General features: G+C 35.6%; 1 protein-coding gene across 1 annotated transcript in view; it reads left to right on the top strand.

Moving 5' to 3' along the window:
* Positions 1–26,323, top strand: part of DACH2 (dachshund family transcription factor 2) — a 443,417-nt gene that overhangs the window by 392,962 nt on the left and 24,132 nt on the right. The window contains exons 7-11 of the mRNA XM_056124136.1: positions 3,310–3,455; positions 3,579–3,726; positions 8,359–8,505; positions 10,256–10,321; positions 20,074–20,152. Coding sequence (XP_055980111.1) covers positions 3,310–3,455; positions 3,579–3,726; positions 8,359–8,505; positions 10,256–10,321; positions 20,074–20,152 — 586 coding nt within the window. The remainder of the gene's footprint in view (positions 1–3,309; positions 3,456–3,578; positions 3,727–8,358; positions 8,506–10,255; positions 10,322–20,073; positions 20,153–26,323) is intronic.

The following is a 26,323-nucleotide window of genomic DNA, read 5'->3' as shown; positions in this document are numbered from 1 at the left end:
AAAAATATATGCAGATGATGAGGGACCAGCAAAATACTTAAAGCAACTACTGGGAAATTTCAACACCACTTTATTACCTCTCAATAGATCAAGACTCAAATTTAGCAAGGATATACTTTATCTGAAAGAAGAAATGGAAGAAAGGGTCTTAGTAGATATATACAGGACACCCCATCCTCAAAAAGCAGAAAACACATTCTTCTCAAGTGTGCATGTGACATTCTCCAAGATGTTGTTGCTTTATGCTTTTTGGATTGTGACAGAATTTGTCCATGGCCATGCTCTTTTAACTTATAGTTAAGTATTATGGTGCTTAATAGCCAAAATCTGGAAACAAGCTAAGTGCTATTGAATAGATGACTGGTTAAAGAAACTTTGGTACATCTACACAATGGAATACTATGCTGCTGTCAGGAGAGATGAAGTCATGAACTTTGCTTATAATTGAATAGGCATGGAGAGTATCATGCTAAGTGAAATGAGTCAGAAAGAGAGGGACAGACATAGAAGGACTGCACTCATTTGTGGAGTATAAAACAACATGACATGAGGCTGACACCTAAGGATAGTAGATGCACAGGAGTGATAGATTGCTCCATAGCTGGAAGCCTTCTTTATGAGCCAAGGGGAGAAGGCAGCTGAAATAGCGAAGGGATCACTAAGTAAAAGATGGCTGGAGGAATCAGTCGGGATGGGAGATGTGTGCAGAAAGTAGATAAAGGACCAAACATGATAGCATCTCAGTGTCTGTATTGCAAAACATAATGCCCAAAACTAGAGAGAGTTTTTGGGGAATCATGTCTGCCATGGAGGCAGCGGGAGGGTGGGAAAGTGGGAATATACCGGGGATATTGGTGATGGGGAATGTGCACTGGTGGAGGGAAGGGAGTTTGATCATTGTGTGATTGTAACACAATCATGAAAGCTTGTAACTATCTCACGGTGATTCAATAAATTTTTTAACATGTATTATGGTGCTTGGCCTGGCCCATTTCGATGCCAGAGTAGTTCAGAGCTTGTTCTAGGTCCATCCAGTCCTTCGTCAGGACCCTTCTTTCAGAGTACTAAGAACTAAGGGCAACTGATGCTTAAGTCGAGAAATCAGATGCCGAGGAATGAATATTACTCACTCCCAATATTCTATCTCTCAAGTCACAAAAGTATAGTATTAACTGTCTTCCTCTGTCTATATAAAAAGGACATTGGTCTGAAGTTACTATGCAAAGAATATAAGCAGAAGAAAAAAACATTATGTCTCTTTACAAGTCACAGGTAATTCTTAGAGGAAATTGTGATTAACTGGTTGGGGAAGAGAGCACAAAGAAGAGGTTACAGATAAACACAGAGGAATGGAAGTGCCTTAGGAGCACTGTGATGGGTGTAACCCAATATACCTAAGCTCCCTTTGTCAAGGGAGACAGAGCATGCCAATCTTAACCTAAACTGTTTAGAGCTATATTCACATCAACAGAGTAATAGGGGTGCCTCGGGAGCATTGTGTCAGATATTACTCAGTAAAGCTATACTCTCTGTGGCAAGGGAAAAAGGACATACCAATGTTATCTTACCACTGGGGGTGATAATGTCCAAGGTAGGTGCCTTACACATTTTAGTTGTCTTTCTGGCCACATGAATGAGTCTTATAACATAGAGAAATACTGAAAAGTTTTCTCACCAGAGAGAGGTATATGTTAACATTTTTCTCGTATCCAGACACTGAAATAAAAAGTTTATGGTGCATTTTTTAATTATAAATTCCCTAATTACCCCATTTTGTATTGTTATTGAATCCAGGTAATAACAGAATTTGTTTGAATATCAAGATCATATATTTGAAATATTTTAATTTTTATGTCCCAAATATCTCCATTCCTAATTGTAGAAAAAACCTTTCTGGTTTTTGTATATACATAAAATATTCACAAACATAGTTTAGGAAAAGTCAAATTGTTTGACTTCAGAAGATAAGAGTTGATTCCTATATGTAAGACAGTCTTAACTAATCTATCAGTAAAAAAATTGTATTGGTGTCTATTTAATAGAGAATCTTGCTTATGTGATGAGAATGTGGGAGAAGATAATATTTGAAATGGACAAAGATACAACTTGTGTTTTAACTTCATAGGTGATATTTACTTCAGGAGTAATATTGTTCATAATAAAAGAAGTACTGGCATTAATACAAAGCCAATAAATTCTTAAACAAAGAGCAATGTATGTATTCAACGGAATGTTTTTATGCAATGAAACAGAAGAAACTTAGCATAACATGAATGAACATCAAAAAGTCATGCTAAATGATAGAAACTGGACACAGACTCTATGATCTTATTTATGTGAAATTGCATCTCACTATAACATAAAAGGAATGGATACTTATTAATGAATTAATAGACTTACATACATTTAAGGAGAAAAATGAAAAAGAAATTTTATGAATTGCAAAATGGATGAGCTGGAGCGGGTAGGGTGTTTGTCTAGCACGCAGCCGACTTGGGTTCATTCCTCCACCCCTTTTGAAGAGCCCGTCAAGCTACTGAGAGTGTCTCGCCTCCACCCAAATCCTAGCAAGCTACCTGTGATGTATCCAACATGCCAAAAACAGTAACAAGTCTCACAATTTGTTGTGAGATGTTACTGGTGCCCACTCAAGCAAATCAATGAACAAAGGGAGGACAGTGGTACAGTGCTATAGTGCAAAATTGATAAAATTCTTTATAGACATTCTTAAGCATGAAATAAGATTGCTTTTCCAAATTACACGATCTTTAAGCAGAAATGTAGTTAAATTTCATTGATTCTTTTCTAATTTTATCTTGTGAAATCAGAGACAATTGATAAATAGGCATACTTCCCAATTATCAATTTTCCATCATTAATTTTAATTTAATTTATTGTGGGAATCTCCAAATTGGTGCTCAGGAATCCAGGAGCTCATGGTGATTCTTAGCTAATCAGGACTACATTAGAGTGCAAGGGTGAAATAATCAGATGCTATTTGTGGTCAATAGTATAAGGGATTTTTGAGGCAATGCTGCAGTGCTCCAGAGTCTCCGTGGCCACATTTGGTGGTTTGAGAATCCAGGGCTGCACCCAGAGATAATTAGGAGACCATGTGATACCAGTGATCAAACAAGGATATTCCACATAAAAAGCATGCACAATAACCCTTGAGATGATCGAGATCTCTGTTCCCATTATCATTTAGTTTTCTGAACAAGATCTTTATAAGATTTCATTAGAAGTTAAAGAAAAGAATATCGAGGATCTGAGCTGCTAATATGTGATTATTCTAACAATTTTTTCCAGAAGTGCCTGTTAATGTTCCAATGATGAGGTCACATTTGGAGAACATCCAGTTGACTTCTGGGCAGGCCTTGCCTCAAGGGTTCCCTGGACCATTCATATATGCTGATAATTTTTCCTCTGTGGAGACACTGTTGATGAATGTTCAGGTATGCAATATTACTATATGTAAACTAAATGTAATATAAGGCATGACTAACTACATAATTTTTTCATGTTTGAGATATCAAACAAATAGAATGAACTTTTTGTCATCTGGTATGCTTCAACAGGGTCTATTGAAAGTGGCTTTGGATAACACTCGTATCCAGGAGAAGCAGTTTCAGCAAGAAAAGAAGGAACTACGAATGGAGCTCTTCAGAGAAAGAGAAATTAGAGAAAATCTTGAGAGACAGCTTACAGTTGAGCTTCAAAACAAAAGTAAGTTTAATTTTTTAAAAAAATTAATAACTGTGATTTACAAAGCTGTGCCCTCTCATCCCACAGCCTGTCTTCTTGAAAGACATGGTTTAATTGTTGAAGTTTGAGTCCCATATTTACAGCAATGTTTTAAATATATCTAGTGATTTAGATGTATCAGATACCTCATCTACACACCACGAAAGATTCCAAATCCCATGATCCTTGCCCCTGTTTTATATCCACATCACATTGTTTTTGCTTCTCCCCTATGTTTTCTTATTGTTTTTGCTTCTCCCCTATGTTTTCTTCTTTTCATTTTTTTAGTCAAGGACCAAGGGTTTTCCAATGTTTGGTACATACTATTACCTTGCCGTGTTTTTCTATATATCACAAATTAGTGAGAACAGCTGGCATTTGTCCTTGTTCTTTTGATTTAACATGTGATGCTCCAGGTGCATGCAATTTGCAGCCAAGTTCATAATATCATCATTGTGACTTCGTAGCATTGATTGTATATTATGCTACAACTTCATTATTCACTCTTATCATTAGACACCTGGGTTGTTTCTACAGTCTGGCTATTGTACTAAGTGTCAAAATGAACAGAGGTGTGCATATATCTTGAAGAATTTTCCCTCTATACCTCTTTTGTTGAAAGAAGTTTTCTATGAATGAGTGTTGTAGATTTTCAAATTCCTTATCTGCATTGGTCAATAAAATCATGTTTTTTATCTTTTCTTTTGTTGATATAGTACATTAGATTGATTTTCATATGTTGAAACACGCTTGCATGTCTGGTATGATTACCATGTAATCATGATGAATGAACCTTTCATAAGTTGTTGGATTTGGTTTTCTAAACTTTTATTGTGCATTATCGCATTGATGTTTATAGTAAAATTGGCTTGAAATTAATTTTAGTGTTATCTACAACAGCTTTGGGTATTGGTGTAAAGTTAGCTTCATAGAAATCTGTTTGGAAGGAATGCTCTTTCTTCAATCTTTTAGAAGAACTTGAGGAGTATGGATAGCAAGTCTTTTTTAAAGAATTGTTAGAACTTACCATTTTTAACTAAGTAATTTTCTTCCCTACGTAATCATGACTATGCCTTCCTTATGTGCTTGTATTTTATATTTCTGTACTTTTTCTTCTGAGCCTACATATTTTAGTACTAAAGTGGGGGTTCTCTACAGACTGAAAAAGACTGAATTTTGTTTCTGGATCTATTCTTTTGATGACAAATCCAGTTCGCTGACTAGAATTTTATATACAATAATTTGTTGCCCTTTTCTGTGTGCAGTCTAGGTTTTAATGTAGTATGTCTCTGTATTGCACTTCTCTTATTCTCATCCACTACACTTAGATATCTGATGGTCATCCATTTTTATTGTTTGTTTCTTTTAATAGTTATATGGAATTGTCGTGGGGCTTACATTTAAGTTATTATGTTTATATTCCCTTTTCAATTTAAAGATAATAAGCATTGAATTTGATCTAGAAGTTCCTATTATTGCTCTCGTTTTATCCCACAGTTTATGATTTTTAATTAGGTAACTTACTATTCCCAGGGTTTCCTTCCTTCCCTCCCATTCTCCTTCCCTTCATCTCTCCCCTCTCCTTCAGTATCTCTGTCTCTTTCTTTTCCTTCCTTCCTTCCTTCCTTCCTTCCTTCCTTCCTTCCTTCCTTTTTCTTTCTTTTTTCTTTCTTTCTCAGATGCTTAGCGGTTACTCTTATCAGCCTGCTTCGTACACCATGTGGCAGTGCTACTGCTCAAATCAGGGCTTCTAGTATAAAAAGCATGCACATCTTTTATTTTAAATAAAAACAAATAAAAAGAACTAATTTTACTTTTATATAAATCCCTTAATATTCTGAAGGCTTAGTGGAAATAAATTCCCTAAACTATAGAGAAGCCATTAGTTTCTAAATATCTTGACTTATAACAAATCAAGATAGAATAGTTATCTTTGGATTTTTCCCATTCGGTGATTTGTATATATCTTTCAAGTCCTTTATGGCCTATAGAGTTTCTACTGAGAAGGTTGCTTGTGGTCTTCCAAGGCTTTTCTTATATGTGACACTTACCTTTTTCACTTGCTGCTTTTACTTAGAATTCTCTATATTTTTTAAAATTTCTTGGCTATTTTCTTCTGTGCCTTCAAATGAAATTTCACAATCTTCTTTCCGTTTGGCTACTGTAATCACATAGAGCTGCATGGTGTCTGGGAACTTGATGCCTCTCTTACTTTAAAAGTAGGATTGTACTTGAGTCTTAACTGGACACTGAACATGCAGTTCAGAGCTTGCAGGTAATCAAATCTAGCTGGCTGTAGGTAGTCAAGGGAATATGGTTATGATTTAGAAGTATTTAGATTTAGAAGTATTTATATGTGCTTTCTATCAGCAAGGATCCAATTTTTGCTATAGTTCAGATGTGAATTTGCAGGAACTGGGTCAGTTTGTCTTTTACAGGAAACTAATTGAGAATTGTTTTTGCTTCCAGAAAGTTGGAGTATTTTTTGTGGTGGGTGGCATTCTAAAGGATCTGCCATCAAGGACAGTTACTATTGATTGTGAGGTACAATATGGTATTCACCAGTACAGATGTCAGCAAGATTGTGAGAGGTTGCCATAGTGGCATCGACTTGAAATTCAATCCAAATTTATTCTCTAAATTCTCCTGCCTCCCTTTTTTATTGTTAGATTAGTATCAATACCTTGAGGTACCTGGTGTTGCAAAATATCTTGCTGATTATATTTTGCTGCCCTACTTTGGGGTTTCTTTCTTGGTGAGAGTGTCTCTCTGAATGCTTTCCTTTTGTCCCTTGCTGTAGGAGCTTTCTTGTCAGGATTTCAGGTAAGTTTCATAATAAAAAATTATGTAGATACTCTGTTATTTCTGGAGGATAAAACCATAGATTCTCCCTATTCAGTCATCTTGCCCTGCTACCTAATGTCATTATTTTTACTATTAAAATATTTTATAAAAATTTTGAATACCCTTAGCATATTGAAATTTTTACATAACTTATGAGTTTGCTTAATGTGTCTTGAATGGTTATCCTCTATCATTAAATAAGATCATACTATGATAATATTAATAATATGATATACAATATTCATATACGATTAATAATGTCAACAGTTTATCAATGAACCCTAATTTACTTGGTAAGAATGTTGTTGGGTACAGCCTCAGTGAAAAACAGTATAAATATTTCTAAGAAGACTCAGACTAGAACCCAGTGATTCCACTTCTTATTACCTACTAAAAACACAAAACATTAACTTGAAATATCAAATATGCACACCTATGTTCACTGCAGTGCTAAGCAAAGTATCCAGAAAATAAAATCAATCAAAATGTTCAATGGGAGATGAATGAATAAAGAAGTTGTGGAATACTATGAAGATGTAATGAAAGATAAAATCTTGCAGTTTGCTACAATTTTGATGAAACTGGACGATATTACATAAATGAAACCAGATGAAGAGAAACAAATACCTAATGACCTTCCTTATCCATAGCATACAGAGAAATGAAACAAGGGGAGAAACTGTTTAGGGATTTTTTTACTTGTGTTTTTGCCACACCTAATAGTTGTCAGGGTTTATTCCTGAGTCAGCACTCTGATACCATTCCTGGGAAGTGTTGAGGATTATATGGGTTACCAGGATCCAACCTGAGGCATTTTTGTACATGACAAGGATACTATCTGGTGTATTACTAGGAGTAAGCTCTGAGTACCAGAGGTGTGACTCAACAAATTAACCAAGCAATGATAGTAGGGTCTTGGGATGGAAAGAAGAGGCAAATAGAATGACATAAGAACAGTGGTGGAGAGTCATGGACAATTTGGTGGTGGTGAAAGTTTCATGACTTTGTATGTTAAGGTCATAAATGCATAATGTCATATCCATGTTTTGGCAATGTGTTCTAATAATATTTCTAAATAAAATATAATAATTTATTAATGTTATATATATACAGAATTCCTCAGATCTCAGAGAAAAATAAGTTTTAAAATAGGTCAAAACTTACTAAAGAGGGGCCAGAGTGACAATACAGTGCGTTGTGTGTTTTCCTTGCATGTATTCAACCCAGATTTGATCTACTGCACCACATATATCCCCACCAGCCCACTAGAAATGATCCCTGAGCACAGACTAGGAATAAAGTCCTGAGTGCTATTGTGTATGGCCCCCCAAAATAATCACAGACTTACTTAAAGAACATATTTTTCAAACTAGCTGATACTTTATAATTTTTTGTATAAAGACATATGGATAGCAATTATTTGATGAATAAAATTTAGATATTTATACAATATTTAATATCACTAAGAGCACATAGTCAAATTAGAAAGTGATTCTCTACCACTATTACTGTTCCATACAAATGCTTTGGAAGGACAAAAATATTAGGACAAAAATATTAGAAAGGTAAAAGCAAAATCTTGTCAAATGACTAAACACTATTTAGATGACTCTAATGTGAAATGGAACCAAAAGTATCTAATGATACATTTATCTGCATCAGATATATTGTCTCTTCATATTTATAATCTATATTTCACAGTTCATCAGACGTGGTAAACGTGTTTCACTGACGAAGTCTTTGCAAATAATTTCCCTTTTTAAATTTTAGATACTATGCAAAAGCGCCTGAAGAAAGAGAAAAGAGCCAAGAGAAAACTGCTAGAAGCTTTGGAATTTGAATCAAAACGCAGGGAGCAAGTTGAACAAGTACTTAAGCAAAACACAACTGCTGACAGCAGCCTGAGCATTTTGGATGGTAATATCTGATTTTGAATTTCACATCCTAAGCATATAAATCAAACCACAAATTTAAAAATGAAAGAAAAGGAAGGTTAATGTGAAGGAAGGAAGGAAGGAAGGAAGGAAGGAAGGAAGGAAGGAAGGAGGAAGGAAAGAAGGGAGGGAGGGAGAAAGGAAGAAAGGAAGGGCTATATGTCATTAATCAAATCTTCCAAAATCATTCCAATATTCAGCTATTTAAATAAGATAATGATAGAAAATCCTGCTTAATTTTGTAACACATGTATTAATGCTGATAACCTAAGTGTATTTTGTCATTTATGTTAAAGTATGCTGATATTTTATGTACACCATTTTAAGAAGATATAAGATATGGGGGTCCTTTAATGCATATTGTGTCGACATTGAAGTATGCACATTTGGTGAAGAAAGGAAAATCTTGTGGAAAAATAATGTTGTGGATAAATCCTCAGAGATCTTAAGTCAAGAGTTGCTCTTGTCATGGAATCTCAGTATTAACAAAAAAACTTTTCTTAAAAATTTTTTAGTCAAATCCATAACATTGTTTAATCTCAGCTCAGGCATCAAATACATGACAATAAAATTGTACCACATGTAATTCCATGTTTTAGACAGCGGGAAATAGCAGTATAGCTCATAAATTTCTTAAAATTATGATTTGAACCAACAATAGGATAAATTGTGGTGGCTCATTATATGATTCTGCTGGCTTCAATTTGTCAAGAAGGTTAACATCTCTCCCTCCCTCTCTATTTATATATATAAAAACAAAAGAGGAAATGAATTCCACTCTAGCTCAATTTTCTCTAATAAATGTACACAAGGTGTTTCCATAGCATAATGAGTTCCTTGAATTAAAATAATTTTATTTTCACATTGATTTTTTGACTTTGGTAATCTGTTCATTTTCAGTAGCATCGGTTATCACATAATTTAATGGAGTCCCAATATATATGAACAAAAATGTCTGTTTTAAAGTGTGCTTTGTGGACGTTGACAAATTTTAGATTACAAAATTAAAATTTTAAAGTTTATCTCTCTATTTCTTTTCCGCTTTTTAAAATTTCTGTTTTGGTTTTGGTTTCACATCCTGCAGTAAAGGGTTTGAGGAACTATACACAGTGCAAGGGATTAAACCCATAGTGCTCCATACAAGGCAAGCACCTTATGCACTGTTCTATTGCTCTGGGCCCTCTCTTTAAAAAATTTATCCATCTCTCTGTTGTTGGAGCCAGTATTACATAAGGTCACAAACTGCATTTTTTGTCTTTTATTCCACAAACTGCATTTATTTTGGTTTTCATTTGTGCTTAGCATAGAGAGAATATCATTTTCAAATCCTAAATAGAATATATACAATACAGTTTTGATAAGTCCCCTTATTTATTGAACATATGTCCCTCATTTAACAGTCATAGATTATTATCTGATTGTCATAGTGAAATTTTGTAGGACAAAATTTAACTTTGTATTTTCTCTAGAGAATGGAAGACATAAAGGAACATTTTCTATATACTCAGAGATATAGTTGCAGAACTCAGCTGCAGTTTATAAGAGATATTCTCCAGTATATATTCTTAAAATACTGCGTAGCAATTTTGTAATGTGCTATCTCATGGTGATTCAATAAATATTTTTTTAAATACCACTTAGTGCCTTGTATGATTTAAAGCATCAAAACAGTGGTCTTTAAATTGTCAGAAAACCTTGAATTGTATTTTAATGTTGATTGTCACTTATTTCAGATACCGGGATTCAAAATGTTGATGTAGAAAGCACTGGGATTCCTCATGATACTACTGCCATGGAAGGTACAGTCAGAAAACAGTATATCTACAACTGCATTATATATGAACCAGGGATAGGGATTCTACTTTGATTCCCTTCAAAATAAAGAAATAAGATTAAATCTTTACAAGAGAATATAAAATCTCAGTGTCGCTTTAAGATTAAATAAACATACACATAAGGAAACTTATACATATTTTAAAAATGCAATATATTATCAGTTAAATATGCATAGTTATTCATTAGACATTTAAAAAATGCATAGTGAATACATTGTGAATACATGAGAAGTAGAAAGCTATATGAACTCTTACTACATTTTTATTTAACAAAGTGACAGAGAAAATAACAATTTAAGTTAATATTCAATTTATTTACTTGTTTATTTTATAAACAAAATTTGAAAAGCCAATTTTTATTTTTTTCTGGATCAAAAAGGTTTTTTTCTTTTTTTTCTTTTTTAAACTTTTTATTGAATTACTTTGAGATACACAGTACAAAGTAATTCATGATTGACTTATAGTCATGCAATGTTCCATCATCAGTCCCTTCATCAATGAACATTTCCCATCACCATTGTCACTGGTTTCCTTCCTGTACTATGCCCCCACCTGCCTCTATGGAAGGCATCTTTCTTTCTCTCTCTCTCTCTCTCTCTTTCTTTTTGGGCATCATTATGGTTTAAAATGCAGGCACTGAAAAGTTATCATATATATATAAGGTAAAGGTAAAGGCCCTCCCGTTGATCGTCGATTTGCTCGAGCGGGCCCAGTAACGTCTCCACTGGAGACTTTGTTGTTACTGTGTCTGGCATATCGAATACTCTCAGTAGCTTGCCGGGCTCTCCGAGAGGGGCGGAGGAATCGAACTCGGGTCAGCCATGTTGGCCGCTTGTAAGGCGAACGCCCTACCGCTGTGCTATCGCTCCAGCCATATATATATATATTTACCTAATTTCATCACTCAGTTCTTGTCTAGAGTGATCAGTGATCATTCCTATTATTATCATTATGGATATTCCCTTATCCTAAAAGCCCTCTGCCCACCCCACAAACACTGTATCAAACTTCAAACCTTGGACTATTCCTCCTGGAGAATGTTTCTTCTGTCCTCGGATTATAGTCTCATACTATGTATATTCTTATCCCCAAAATGAGTGCATTCATTCTACGCCTGTATTTCTCCTTCTGACTCATTTCACACAGTATGATAATTTCCCTGTCCATTCATTTATAAGCAAATTTTATGGCTTCATTTTTCCTAATACCTACGTAGTATTTCTTTGTGTAGATGTATTATAATATATTTATCCAGTAATCCATCTTTTTTTAATGTAGGAGTACTGCTATTTATTCAGCCACTGATTAGCTGATTGTCCAGTAATCCGTTCTTGGGCACTCAGATTGTTTCCAGATTCTGGTTAATGTGGATAGGATTGCAAGGAATATAGAAGCGCAGATGGCATTTCTATTATGTGTTTCTGTGCCCACAGGGTATCACTGTATTACTGTCATCCTGTTGGTCATTGATTGCCTTGAGCAGGCCCCAGTAACGTCTCCTTCGTCCTAGCCCTGAGATTTTAAAAAGTGCCACATTCAAAGCTCTTTCAGGGTCAGGAGAATGAGACCCATCATTGTTACTGGTTTTTGGCATATTGAATACGCCACGGGGAGTTTGCCAGACTCTGCCGTGTGGGCAGGATACTTTTGGTAGCCTGCCAGGTACTCCAGAGTAAGACCTAGATTTAAAAAAAAAAAGTGTCGTGCGGCCGCAAATGTGGCGGTGCACTTCTGGGAGCAGAGTTTTTTAGTCTCTGAGTCTTGGCCGTTGATGGAATTACACGGCACTGGGGGCAGTTGGTGGGTGTAACGCCTGGAAAATGAGGGATCTGGGTGGAGGAGGTCCCCGTCCCAGTCCGAGCAGGCTTGGAGATCTATGCCCCGGGTCCCACACACTTGGGTTCCTCTGCCGGTTCCTTCATGCATGTGTCTCGTCTGAACGTGTGAAGAGTGGTCTTAAGCATGGCTGTGGCTGGAACCGGAGGTCTTCAGCTGCCAGAGCTCTGCTCGGGGTGGGGAGGGAAACTCAACCCACCCTCCTCCAAGGGACTCACAGGGTATATGTCGATAAATGCTATTGCTGAAACAAATGGGAGCTCAATTTCTAGGTTTTTTTTTTAAGGAATGCCCATATTGTTTTCCAAAAAGGCTTTTCCTGTTAACATTCATACCAACAATGAATGAGGGTTCGTTTCTCCCCCCATACACACTAGCAGTGGTTGATCTTGTTCTTTTGTGTGTGTGCCAGTCTCTGTGGTGTTAGATGGTATCTCATTGTTGTTTTGAATCACATCTCCCTTAATGATGTAGAGAATTTTTCATGTGCCCCATGGCCACTTCAGTTTCTTCTTTGAAGAAGTTTATGTTCATTTCTTCTTCCCATTATTTGATGGGGTTGGATGCTTTATCCTTGTAAACTTATACCGGTGCCTTATATATATTGGATACTTACCCCTTATTATATGGGCTTTTCCCAACTTTGTTGGGAAAAGATGAGTAAGAAAAGACTGCTAAAATCTCAGAGCTGGGAGGAATAAAGACGTTACTTGCACCTGCTCGAGTAAACCATGATCAACGGGATGACAGTGATGACAGTGATACAGTGATCAGATGAGTATTGGGTAAACAATTTTTTCTTTTCCCTGGGTTGTTTTTGTATCTTGGTAAGAGGCTTCTTTGTTTAATGTCGTTCCATTTGTTTATCACTGTTTCTACTTGTTTTGTCAGTGATGTTTCATTGTTGAAGATGACTTACTTTAACTTCAATGTCATGGAGGGTTCTGCTTATGTTTTCCTCCAAGTACATTATGGGATTCAGGTCTGATGTTGATGTCTTTTATTAATTTTTTTAAATTTTGTACATGATGGTAGATAAAGGTCTGATTTAATTTTTATATGTATCAGCCCAATTTTCCCAGCACCACTTTTTAAGAGCCTTTCCTTACTTCACATTTCTTTCTCCTTTATCAAAAATTAAATAATCTTATATTTGGAAGTATGATTTAGGATATTCAAGTCTATTTGAATAATGTGCCACTCTATCTTTATTCCAATACCATGATGTTTTAACTACCGGTTTGTAGTACAGTTTGAAGTTGGACAAGATGATGCATTCTACCCTCTTTCCCCCAGAATTGCTTTAGCTATTCGTGGGGGCTAATTTTTCCACATAAGTCTTCGGAGTTTTTTATCTATTTCTTTGAAAAAAAGGGCATGTGTATCCTTATAGTAGGCATTGCATTGAATTTCTATAATGCTTTGGGAAGTATTGCCATTTTGACAAAATTAATCCTCCCCATTCATGAGCAGGTAATGTTTTTCCATTTTCTCATGTTCTCTTTTATTTCTTAGAGTAGTATTTTGTAGTTATCTGTGAATAGGTGCTTCACCACTTTATTTAAGTGGATTCTGTGGTATTTGATTTTCTGTTGCACATTTTTGAATGTGGTCATTTTTCTAATATTGTTTTCTTCTCTTTAATTATTTCTATAACGGAAAGCCATGAGCTGTGGCTATTGATTTTGTAGCCTGCTGCTTTCCTATTCTAGCCTATTGTTTCTAGGACCCTTTTGTACAGTCTTTAGGATTTTCTTATCATCATATCATCAGCAAAAAATAACAGCTTGACTTCTTTCTTTCCTATCTGGATACCCTTGTTATCTTTTTTCTTGCTTAACTGCTGTGAAAAGTACTTCTCATACTATATTGAATAGTAATGGTAAGTGTGGGTAACCTTGTCTTGTGTCTGATCTTAGAGGGAAGGATTTTAGTTTTTGCCCATTGAGAATAATGCTTGCTCTGCACTTGTGGTAGACATCTTTGACTACATTGAGGAGTGTTCCTTGAACTCCCATTTTGTTGAAAGCTTTCATCATGATATTGTGTTGGATCATGTCAAATGCTGTCTCTGAGTCTATTTATATGAGCCTATTTTTTTATCTTTTCTTTTATTGATATGGTGTATTATGTTGATTGATGTGCTGATGTTAAAGCAGCCTTGTATTCTCTGAACGAATCCTACTTGATCATGTTGTGTGATCTTTTTGATGAGTTGTTGGATTCTGTTTTCTAGAATTTTGTTGGGATTCTTTGCATCGCTATTCATTTGGAATATAGTACTGTAATTCTCTGTTTTTCTGGTGTCTCCATCTGCTTTTGGTATCAGAATGATATTTGACACACAGAAACATTTAGGAATGTTTCTCTTTCTTCAGTTTCTTGGAAAAACTCAAAAAGTGTTGGCAATAGTTTCGCTTTAAAGGTTTGGAATAATTCAGTCATGAATCCATCTGGTTCGGGGCATTTGTTTTTGGGAATACTTTTGATTTCCATTTAGTTTCCTCAATACTGATAGGTCTATTCATGCATTCCAAATACCCTTGCTTCAGTCATGAGAAGTTATAGAAATCTAGAAATTTATCCATTTCTTTCATATTCTCTTGTTTCATGGCATAAAGGTTATCAAAGTAAACTCTGATGATTCTTTAAATGTCTGTAGTTTCTGTTGTGATATATGCTCTTCCATTTCTGATTTGGTTTATTAGGGTTCTATCTATTTGTGAGTCTTGCTAGTGGTTTATCTATCTTGTTTGTTTTTCTCAGAGAGCCAGTTCTAGTCATAGTAGTCCCTTTTCTATTGTAACTGCCCCACTCTATTTGTGGAAAGCTTCAAACAGTGGACAAGTTCTTCTGGCCCTTTTCTCTGCTGTTTATGGATACTAATATCATATTTTATTGTTTTGTAGTTGGTAATGATTATTCTGGACACAAATATCGTGCTGAGAGAAGGTAAATGGATATACATTATGACTTGTCAGTAACTGTACTGAAAACCATAGTTTCAGAAGGAAAGAGAGAGTGAAAGAAAAAAATGAGTGCCTACCTTAGGGGCAAACTGGGGTGGTGTTGAGCGATGGGGTTGGTGGCTGCAGCGAAACTGGGGACATGATGGTGGGAAATGTAACTGATGACTGGATGGCTATTGAAGCATCTTATAACTGAAACACAATCACAAACAACTTTGTAACCGTGTATTTCATAGTGATTCAATAATAAAAAGAACCAGCTCTTGGTTTCATTGATCTTTTGTATTGTTATTTTCTTCCTCCTTCCTGGTCTGGACTCCTTTTTTTGGTCATTTTCCAGGATCTGAAGCCGTGATGTCAAATTATTTATGTGTACCTTTTTTTCCTTCCTGATGTATGCCTGAAAAGCCATATTTTCCTCTTAACACTACTTTTGCTGTATCCCACAAGTTCTACTAGCTTGTGTCTGCAATCTCATTAGTTTTCAGGAATCTTTTGACATCCTCTTTGAGTTCCTTTCTAACCCACTGTTCACTATCTAGCTGTTCAATTTCCAATACACCATCAGCATCTCCAGATCTCACTGCTAGGGAGGACTCTGGGGGAGCTCTGAGTGGTGGACTCTTCTTTCCCCATTAAGGATACTCCCTTCTCTTTGGTGTTCCTTGTAATTGAGTTGAAGTTTTTGTGCTATTTCGGGGAATGTGTTATTTGGCCTGAATTTACTCTTACTTTTGATTAATGTTGTATTTTTTCTTGTGCTCACCATTATTTTTTGTGTGAGTTTGGGGGAAATGTTGATTGAAGTTGGGGCTAATGGACTATTGGGCTAATATGTTTGGGTTAGCCTTGCTAATATGGTTTAGCATGAGTCCAAGATGAATATGTAGGTATTATGGGATTTGAAAGGGGGAATTAAATGTGATATGTTGGGTTCTCAAGAAACCACAACCACCGCTGGTCTGCCGTGAGTGTTGGAGGAGCCGTACATTAGCGATGCTGATCAGGGTTGGTCACCATGGTTACCAGATGCATGTGTTCCCGCTACAGTTTTTCTTCCCAGTTTTAAAAATCTTGCTTCTGCCACAGAGTCCCATCTTTCTACAGGAAGGTGGTTCCAGTGCTCACAATAAGCCAAATTTTCTAAGCACTGAAATAATGATTATAATTTCATTTTTTCCATACAACATTACATTCGAAATATGTCAAATGAGTTATTATAAGAGAAAAAATATTTTTTGTGTATATTGAATATTGCATGTGTTACATATTTGTAATACAATAATTACAAAATGTTACTAAATATACCACTAAATTTACTTTAAAATATCAAAACACACTGTCACTGTCACTGTCACTGTCCTCCCATTGTTCATCGATTTGCTCAAGTGGGCCCAGTAATGTCTCCATTGGAGACTTTGTTGTTACTGTGTTTGGCATATTGAATACATCATGGGTAGCTTGTCAGGCTCTGCCGTTCTAGCGAGATTCTCTCTGTAGCTTGCCGGGCTCTCCGAGAGGGGCGGAGGAATCCAACTCAGGTCGGCCATGTTCACTGCGTGCAAGGCAAACGCCCTACCGCTGTGCTATCGCTCCAGCCCATCAAACCACACAGGCCCTGTAAATATTTTAATTAAAGATAATAATTGTCATAAAAAACTTATATGCCTGGATGCTTATCTTAAATTATTTTTTTAAGTTGATTAAATATTAAAATGAATATAACTTAATTTCAGCTTAAAAGAGTTCCATAAATGACTCGAGTGTTTTAAACATTTTTTAATCAGTACCAAAGAAAATGCATGGCATTTTCTTATAGTTTTTCTGGACTGCAAAAATAACTAAAAGTAAAAAATTGATTTTGACTCTGGAGCTTTTTTCAGTGTGGTTCTAGTGATGTTTCATGGCCATTTGCATGTAGGTTACATTTATTTTCATTTTTAAAGAAAAACATGTCTCACTTGAATAAAAGAGGAAGATAGCTGCAGAGATATGTTGCATTCTGGAAGCTCAATCAATACCTTTTTTCTTTATGATAACTAAATCTACATTAAAATGATAGCACTGTAGCATTTTCCTCCCGTTCATCGATTTGCTCGAGTAGGCACCAGTAACGTCTCACAACAAATTGTGAGACTTGTTGTTACTGTACATAATGGGTAGCTTGCCAGGCTTTGCTGTGCGGAAGAGATACTCTCAGTAGCTTGCCAGGCTCTTCGAGAGGGGTAGAGGAATCGAACTCAGGTCAGAAGCTCGCAAGGCAAACGCCCTACCCGCTCTGCTATCACTCCAGCCCATGAAAATGGTATGAGATCAAAAAATGATAGCTGGGTTAATCAGAAGGTCACCAGCTTCAGAAATTTTAGAAAATAATTTATACAGCTTTGTTTTTTTACTTTACAAAATCAACAGTGTGACAGAGCTCAATGATCTTCTGGTGCATCTGATTATGTTGCAGTTGAATATGTATAAGTAATGCATTAACTTTGAAAAACGGAAATATTCACTTTTGGAACATTGAATGAACATTTTCCTGTTTCTCACCTGTATTCTTCTCACTCACCTGCTGTCTTCCCTCAACTTAAGTACTCAGTGTGTGTGAGAGAAGTAAATTTTAATGGAACTCAGTATTTAATCAATGTGCTACAGTTAAATTTATTAAAGAAGACTCCAACGTTGTTGGGTACCACTATTTAAGGCTGTCTCCACATATGCCAAGGTATGGATGACAGAAACATCTGATTCCTTATGAATTACTGATAAACCAAATGTAGATCTTGTTTATCTTTTTTGTTGGTTTTTTTTTTTTTTTTGCTTTTTTTGGTTCACATCTGGCGATGCACAGGGGTTACTCCTGGCTCTGCACTCAGGAGTCACTCCTGGCGGTGCTCAGGGGACCATATGGGATGCTGGGAATCGAACCCGTCAGCCGCGTGCAAGGCAAACGCCCTACCTGCTGTGTTATCTCTCCAGCCCCAGATCGGGTTTATCTTTTTTTAAATTTATTTATTTATTTTTAATTATTATTAGTTAGACATCATGAGGTACAGTTGTAGACTTACAAATTTTTGTGCTTGTGTTTCAATTATACAATGATCAAATACCCATCCGTCCACCAGTGCCCATTTCCCACCACGGAGCTCTGAGACTGATTGTTCCCTTATTTAAGTGAAATGCAAGCGTAACTTTGGAATTTAGAGATAAGACAAACATACAACCAGTAGATTGTACTTTTAATTATCCTTTAAAACTATACTCCAAAATGATTGCCATTTGCTTAATTTCATTATACACTTAGATCACATAGTAATAGCTCTCCTAAATCCAAACATACAAGCAATCCCAAAATTACTTAATAAACAACAGGTGTCTTATTCATGGGAGATCTATTAGGTGGTATAAGCAAAAATAGATTCATTCTGCATTTAATTAGTTTTTATTTAAAGAAATTATGAAAATAATTTATATCAAATTGTGCTTAGGTAAGAGCATATTTAATATTTGCTTTCAATAAAAGTAGTTTTAAAGGTTTTGTCAGATTTGTTGACTCGACATTGAAGAGTTTTATATATGTTTGAAAGGACTGAGATGAAATTTTTAAATGATATTTTATTTTAAAAGGTTTTTATAAGTTATTGATAGTTAAGGTTTAGGCATATAATGTTCTAGCACCAATCCCTTCAGCAATGTCAACTTCCCTTCACCAGTGTGCCCAATTCCCTCCTACTTCCCCAACCTTCCATCTTTACAGGTACATTTTAAAGATTGTCTATTATAGTTTGGATCTAATTTTCAGTGTCGTTGACTCTGTGGTTTGGAAACTTAGCTGTACCACACCTCCACAAAACTGATGTACCTGAGGTCCTTGACCTCTTCTCCCTCATTTCCCTTCCTCATCTTCTTTCTTTGCACCTTCAATTTCTTTCCTTCTCTATCCCTATCTTCTCTATATTCTGGAGTAAAGAATGATTTAGGCATCTCACTTTTACTGCATAAGTAAGATCATGCTATGTTTGTCCTTCTGACTTACTTCACTCAACATGATATCTCCCAGTCCCTTTTCCCAGTCCCAAAAATATTGCATAATTTCATCGTTTCTTGCAGCTACCATGTATTCTGTTGTGTACGTATATCATGTATTCATAATATATTCATCTGTCATTGAAAACATAGATTAATTACATATATTAGGTATTGTACTAAATGCTTCAGTGAATAATTATGTGCATGTCCTGGAAGTAGATACCCAGAAGTGGAATTTCTGGGTCTTATGGCACCTTCATTCTTAGTTTACTGAGACTCCCTATACTGTTTTTTAAAGGATTGAACAAGACAACGTTTACATCAGCAGTGGTTGAGAATTGTTTTTTCACCACCAACATATTATTCCCACGTACTTTGATATGTTCTATTCTCACTGGTGTGATATGATATCTAATTGTCATCCTGATTTGTATTTCCCTGATGATAAGTGATGATGATTATTTTTTCTGTGCCTATTGGCCATCTGTCTGTCTTTCTCCAAGAAGCACCTGTTCATTATCTTTCCCCGTATTTTAATAAGGTTTTTGAAATTTTTCAAAAAGCAAGAGTATTTTTGTTTAAAATTACAAATCAAATTGCCCTGTTTTTGTGGTTAATATTGTCAATAAATGGTCCATTAATATGGGTTTAAAATAACTTTTTTAATGTGACATTATGTTAAACAATATTGTCAATACATGTGATACTAATGGAAAAGCACATAATCTTACCTTTAAGAACAACACTTAAGCAATGTAAATGATAAAGTTACCACTGTCAATTCATGAAAAAATAAAGTGGAAGCACGATGTCAATATGAAAATACTAGCAGATTTACATATTAGATAATCTGGTTATTTTTTTTTTGGTTTGTTTGTTTATTTTTAGGTCACATCCCGCAATGCTTTCGGCTTGCTCCTGGCTGTGCGCTCAGCAGTCCATATGGATTGCCAGGGATCAAACCCGGGTAGGCAGAGTGCAAAAAAAACCACATCACCTGATGAGATAAATTGGTTTTGAAAAAAATATGTTCTTTATTTATACCTAGATGAATGTGTAAAATATGACCAGAACTAAAATATAGGTTACCAAATGAATCTATCCAAATAATTACATATTGTCCTGGGCCATGGTTCAGCAGTAAGCACATGTCTGCAGGTGTGAGTGCCTGGGTTCAATCCCCAGCACCACCACAACCACCCCCTAAAAGGCCAAGCAATTTCCTAAGGAATGCATATAATATTACTTATTATTTAAGATGCTCAGAATCAAAGAATACATTTATATATCTCTATGTAAGTAAAAAAATGTGTAATGCAGGAACAGAGTCAGATGTCTTAGTGCTACTGGTGATGCAGAAGAGTGGTATAGCTATATATCCAAAACAGACACAACAACAATGAAAATATGATATCTAAACTACAACTGCCGAACTTTGTAATATGCTGTCAAAGTGGCTGGTCAGGGAAGGGTCAGAGGTTGGGTGTGATAATGAGCCTGGGAATACTGGTCAATGGAATCTGAAGTTGGTGGTGGGACTGGTTTTGGAATATTGTATGCCTGAGAATAAACTATCAATAATTTTGTAAATCATGATTCTTTAATTAAATAACATTCCTTATTTCATTAATTTAATCAGTAACTCTAAATAACTACTTACAATAACTGTAAATCACAGATTTTTTTAAAAAATTAAAGTTTTATGGAAGTTTCTTTTAATTGTCCTTAAAATATTTTAAAAGAAAATATGCATAGACAACAAAATGAAAAATTAGCCATTATTTTCCACGTTTCCGATTAATTTTGTTCTATGATACAGTTTTTTTCTTCTATGAATTATTTTTACTATTTTGATATGTTAAACTTTCTTTAATATGCCCCTTATGGTATTGGAGAGATTACTTCCTAGATTTATTTTGAGAGTCAATTCATGCATGCCGATATAATGCCATTCTCAAGATTAATTACTGCAAACAATTCCAACACTAATGAAGTCCTTTTCTGTTTCTAGTGCCAGCAGGTTTGTTATGTAAAAATCGGCCATTCACTCTGTGCTATCTCTTTGAAATTAATTTAATTCCACTTAAACATTGCTTTAAGAATTATTTAGAGAGCTCTAGAAGAATGTTACTTGATCACATAGAATTTATGAAATAATGTCTTCTTTTTATTGAATCGCCAAGAAATAAACAGTTGAAAAGCTATTCATGGTTGGGTTTTAGTCATACAATGTTCAAACATCCATCCTGATTATTCTTTTACCTACTTTCAGATGCAATTCTTGTCCAGGGTGATCATTTCCAACTATCATTGTCATAGAGGCCCCTTTTCTATTCCAACTGCCTTCTCCTCCAGCACTAAAGGCGGACTTCCAAATGTGGACCAATCTTCCTGACCCTTGTTTCCTTATTAGTATCATACTATGATTTTTATATCCTACAATAAGTGCAACCATTCTATATCTGACCCTCTCTTTCTGACTCATTTCACTCAGCATGATACTCTCCATGGCCCTCCATTTATAAGCAAATTTCATGACTTTAGTTTTCGTGACTGCATTGTATTCCATTGAGAAGATGTGCCATAGTTTCTTTAACCAGTCATTTGTTATTCGGAACTCAAACTGTTTCCAGATTCAGACTATTGTGAAGAGTACTGAAATGAACAGAGAAGTGCAGATGGAAGTTTTGCTTTGTATTTTTTCACCCCTGGGGTATATTCCCATAGAGTAGTATTGCTGGGTGGTATGGAAACTCAATTTCTAGTTTATTGAGAAATAGTCATAGTTTTCCAAAACACTTTATTTAGGTGTGGGGGCCTAGTTTGAGGACTACAACTGGCAGTACTCAGTTTACTTTTGACTTTATGCTCAGGAATAACTTCTGGAGGTGCTCAACAGAAACTGAATGAGGATCAGATCTCAGGCCCATATCTAATTTTATGGTTTTGTTTGGGATCTCATATGGTGGTCCTTGGAGACCACTTCAAGATCAAGGCTTAGGAATCAATCCTAGTGGACATCAGGAAAGCATGTATTTCTTGGTTTCAAATCCAAGCCTCTCATATGCAAAGTCCTTTAGGCTCTCTTACAAATCTATACTTTTATAATCATTTGTACATGAATTTTAATGTAAATTGCCCATACTCAAGATTTCTTACTTGCATTCTAAATCTCCTCAACTTACTTTTTTCATGTGTTTTGACCTTATTTGACAGATGAGACATAATAATTAGAAAACCTTCTGATTGTTTATTTTGTTTCATTTTAGTAGTTTATAACAACTCCTGAGTATTTTCAAGTGATCAAATAATGAACACACAGTAATATGATCCTTGTCCACTGTGGTTGGAGATAAAGAATTGTGTGGAAGATATACAGTAATATATTCCCACACAGATTCACATAACTGTGGACCTACAAGATACATTATCAGCCATTTTATTAAACAATCTCCATTTCAAACAAAATAAACATACGAGGACATTAACTACACATGAAGTTTAATGTTTCATTAAAAGTCACACCCAAGTACTATTTGCATAGTATTGGGGTTTTACTGATAAAATCAAGTTAAATAAGCACAGTTACAAATGTGCTGGCAAAAACTAAAACTGAACAGCAGTACCATTAGCTCCAAAGTCATATTTCCTCTTTACTCCGTTCTCCCATTTAGATATTACCCTATTGAAAATCTAATCAAGATACATTTACTCTGTCCTCAAACTTCACATTTTTTGCAAGCTTAGCACTGACAATTGATTTCATTACATTTGATTGCCCATGGCCAGATTGACTTAATTTCACTTGGAAACCTATAAGCTTTCTAAGTTTCTCAGATTCTCTGTTTGCACATAATAGCAACACTTCCTTTAATTAATTACCATGAACAGAAGTGACATGGACATTTTATGATTATAGGGTGAATACTCCTTTTGCAATTTTTGCACAACGGCTTCTATTAAATTCAGTTCTTTAGGGTTATTGGTATTGCTAACAGCACATATTTCTAAATTTCTGAAAACTGACATAATAATATTAATTAAAAATAAATTAATACCAGAATGTGAAACTGTTCAACTATTAGTAAGCAGACATTGTTCTTCCTGAACTGAATTGCAGCAAATAAATGGTAATAATAAAAAGTTCAGGGAAATGACAACACATATTGCAAGAGTATAGTTAAACTTTACTTCTGCTTTTGTAAATTGATTTATATGGGTGAAAGTTAGGATATGTTTTTTAATGTAATGTCAATTTCTGTGAATAATTTTTATAGTTTCATTTTTGCCAAATGTACAAAATAATTCAATTATGGAATATGTTTTATTATCATTTTCCTACAAATAAAAAAATTAAAAATGTTACCTTTTAGTTAGACACTAGGAAGTCTTTTTAAATCCAACCCATATTTAACAATTAAGCAAAAGTTGTTGTAATAAGGTAACATACAAAAACTTTTTATCTTATTGAATTTCTTTTAGAAAATGTTATGGCAACTTATTCAGAGAATATAGAATGTCTCTTCTAAAATATGAAATGCTATTACTTTCATATATATGTCATTTATTTTTAATTAATAAAAAATGAGTAAGTTGTCATTTGATTTAAAGTCAACCTACAGAAGTTCAACAACTCTAAGCTAAAGACATCATGTTTTTAATTTAATATCATATTTATATCATATATTGTTAAACTAACTCCTACACTGAGGACTCATTACAAAAATTGCAATAATATCAATGAAATTTATGATAGAAGAAAGTGTACTGGAAAGATAAAATCACGTATGATTTATTTATTTCTCTGTATGTGATGTGACAAGAAGTACTTGAAGGAGAACAAATAGAATTTTTCTTTAGGTTTTCATCATTTTTTGCCATCAAAGTGTGCTCTACACCTTCCTCTAAGGGTTCTACAGTCTAATTCCTACTCGAACACCTAGTATTAATTCCCCTCCACTTTGATGCCTCCTACTGTGTTGGAAGTGATATGCAGACACTCTTATGGTCCTGTTGCAAAGGAAGAGATATCTTTCTTCTCCTCTTTCCCCTCCCCTCTCCCCCTCTCCCCTCCCCTCCTGTCCTCTCCTCTCTTCCCCTCCCCTCTCCCTCCTCTCCTCTCTTTCCTTTCCTCTCCTCTCCTCTCCTCTCCTCTCCTCTCCTCTCCTCTCCTCTCCTCTCCTCTCCTCTCCTCTCCTCTCCTCTCCTCTCCTCTCCTCTCCTCTCCTCTCCCTTAATCTCCCCTCCCCTCCCTTCTTCCTTCTCTCCTCCCCTGCTCTCTTCACCTATACCCTCCCCTCCCCTCCTCTCCCCTTGCCTTCCCTCCTCTCCCCACTCCTTTTGCTGTGGTCCACACTCTGCTGTGCTTAGAAATTATTTCTGGCTCTGTTATGAGGGATCACTACTGGTAGTTCTCAACAAGCGGCCAACATGGCCGACCCAAGTTCGATTCCTCCACCCCTCTCGGAGAGCCCGGCAAGCTACCGAGAGTATTTGATATGCCAAACACAGTAACAACAAAGTCTCCAATGGAGACATTACTGGGCCCGCTCGAGCAAATCGACGATCAACGGGAGGGCCTTTTAGCATGTCAGAGATAATAGGAATGGTGCAAATTATTTTTAAATATGTACACATTATTTTAATTTACTACTCAGAAACTGCACATACCATCACAGACTGGGAAAATGCTATAGTGTATATGTACACACACAAGATACAACAAGTTCCTACTATCTTTCTCTAAAGCATTAGCATTTACTTTCTTTAGGATTCGTTACATAGCCCATCTGTTTATACTTTTTTCCTCAGGAACATTTGTCTTTTGTTTTCTCCATCCTCCACAGGATTTTTCCCAAAACATATCATCTCACTTTGCTATAATACTAGACATATTAGAGCATTTTATGTAGGACATTATCAAAAGCATATGAGCTTATGTTACTTTATAATTTAAAGCCTGATTTTAATGACATTGCTTGTACCACTACGCACTGTATTCATAGAATATTTGCAGAGGCTGAAATGCTCTCACAATAGTAGCAGAAATTTCATCTACAGATCTAACACAACACTAGTTATATCTCACTCACATAATAGATGAAAGTACAGTTTTAATGATAGACATATAGCATTATTTATAAGTACAAACTTGTTATACTAATGATCACTTTGGAATGTATAGTACTAATTCATTAACTTCCATTTTGGTATAATCTAAGAAGGGTTACTTAAAGTTTGATAACTTATTTTTGTTGAGTCTGATAAGCAAACACTTTAGGATTCATTTTCTTTATATGTATATGCACAATAAAATTTTAATTCAACTACTGTGAATTACTCATGATTGAGATTCGGGCATATAATATTCAAACACCAATCTCTTCTCCAGCTTCTGCTTTCCTCCACCAGTGTCCCCAGTATTTCTTCCCCAATCCCAGTTTGCCTCTATTGCAGACATTTTTTCTCTTCAAGCCAATATGGTTTACAATATAATTCTTAAGTTTAAGATTCCCACAATCCCAACCCCACACATAAATGTCTGAGCAACACGCAAAAGGAAATGTATTTTTATAATTAAAAGTTTAAGTTTTAGACACAGCAACAAAGAAGAAAACTGGCAGGAGGGCCCCACAGCTCCTGGAGAATGCTCCAGGTCCCAAACAGAGCCGATATCACCAGGAGGTCCAGATGGGTTAGATGCTGCCGTCCCACCTTCTCCAGATGGAACCCCGGTGACCATGAGCTCCTACAAGCATAGCCGTGACTTACGGGTAGCAGGATATTTTTTCCCAAACCGTGTGGCCATTTACAAGGCCGCGCAACATCTTCTTATATACAAAGTGATCAATGGAAAGTAAATCATCCAACATTTCTCCCTGAAAATCAGGGTTAACTCTTTTGCAAACCACAACACTCAAAAGGAGAGAGAGAACAAAGGGGAGTGTCCTGCCACAGAGGCACGGTGGGATGGGGGGATGGGGGTGGGAGGGATACTGGGATCCGTGGTGGTGGGAAATGGGCACTGGTGGAGGGATGGTTATTTGAAAAAAATAAATAAATAATAAAACATGTTTAAGTTTTATATTTAACATTTGTACTTTAATAAAGTGCCTGGACACACTGTCACTGGCTCCAG

Source organism: Sorex fumeus, unplaced genomic scaffold (genome assembly GCF_029834395.1).
Source record: "Sorex fumeus unplaced genomic scaffold, SorFum_2.1 ptg000050l, whole genome shotgun sequence".
Taxonomy (NCBI): domain Eukaryota; kingdom Metazoa; phylum Chordata; class Mammalia; order Eulipotyphla; family Soricidae; genus Sorex; species Sorex fumeus.
The sequence above is the reverse complement of the archived record's forward strand: the minus strand, read 5'-3'. Positions and strand labels throughout refer to the sequence as shown.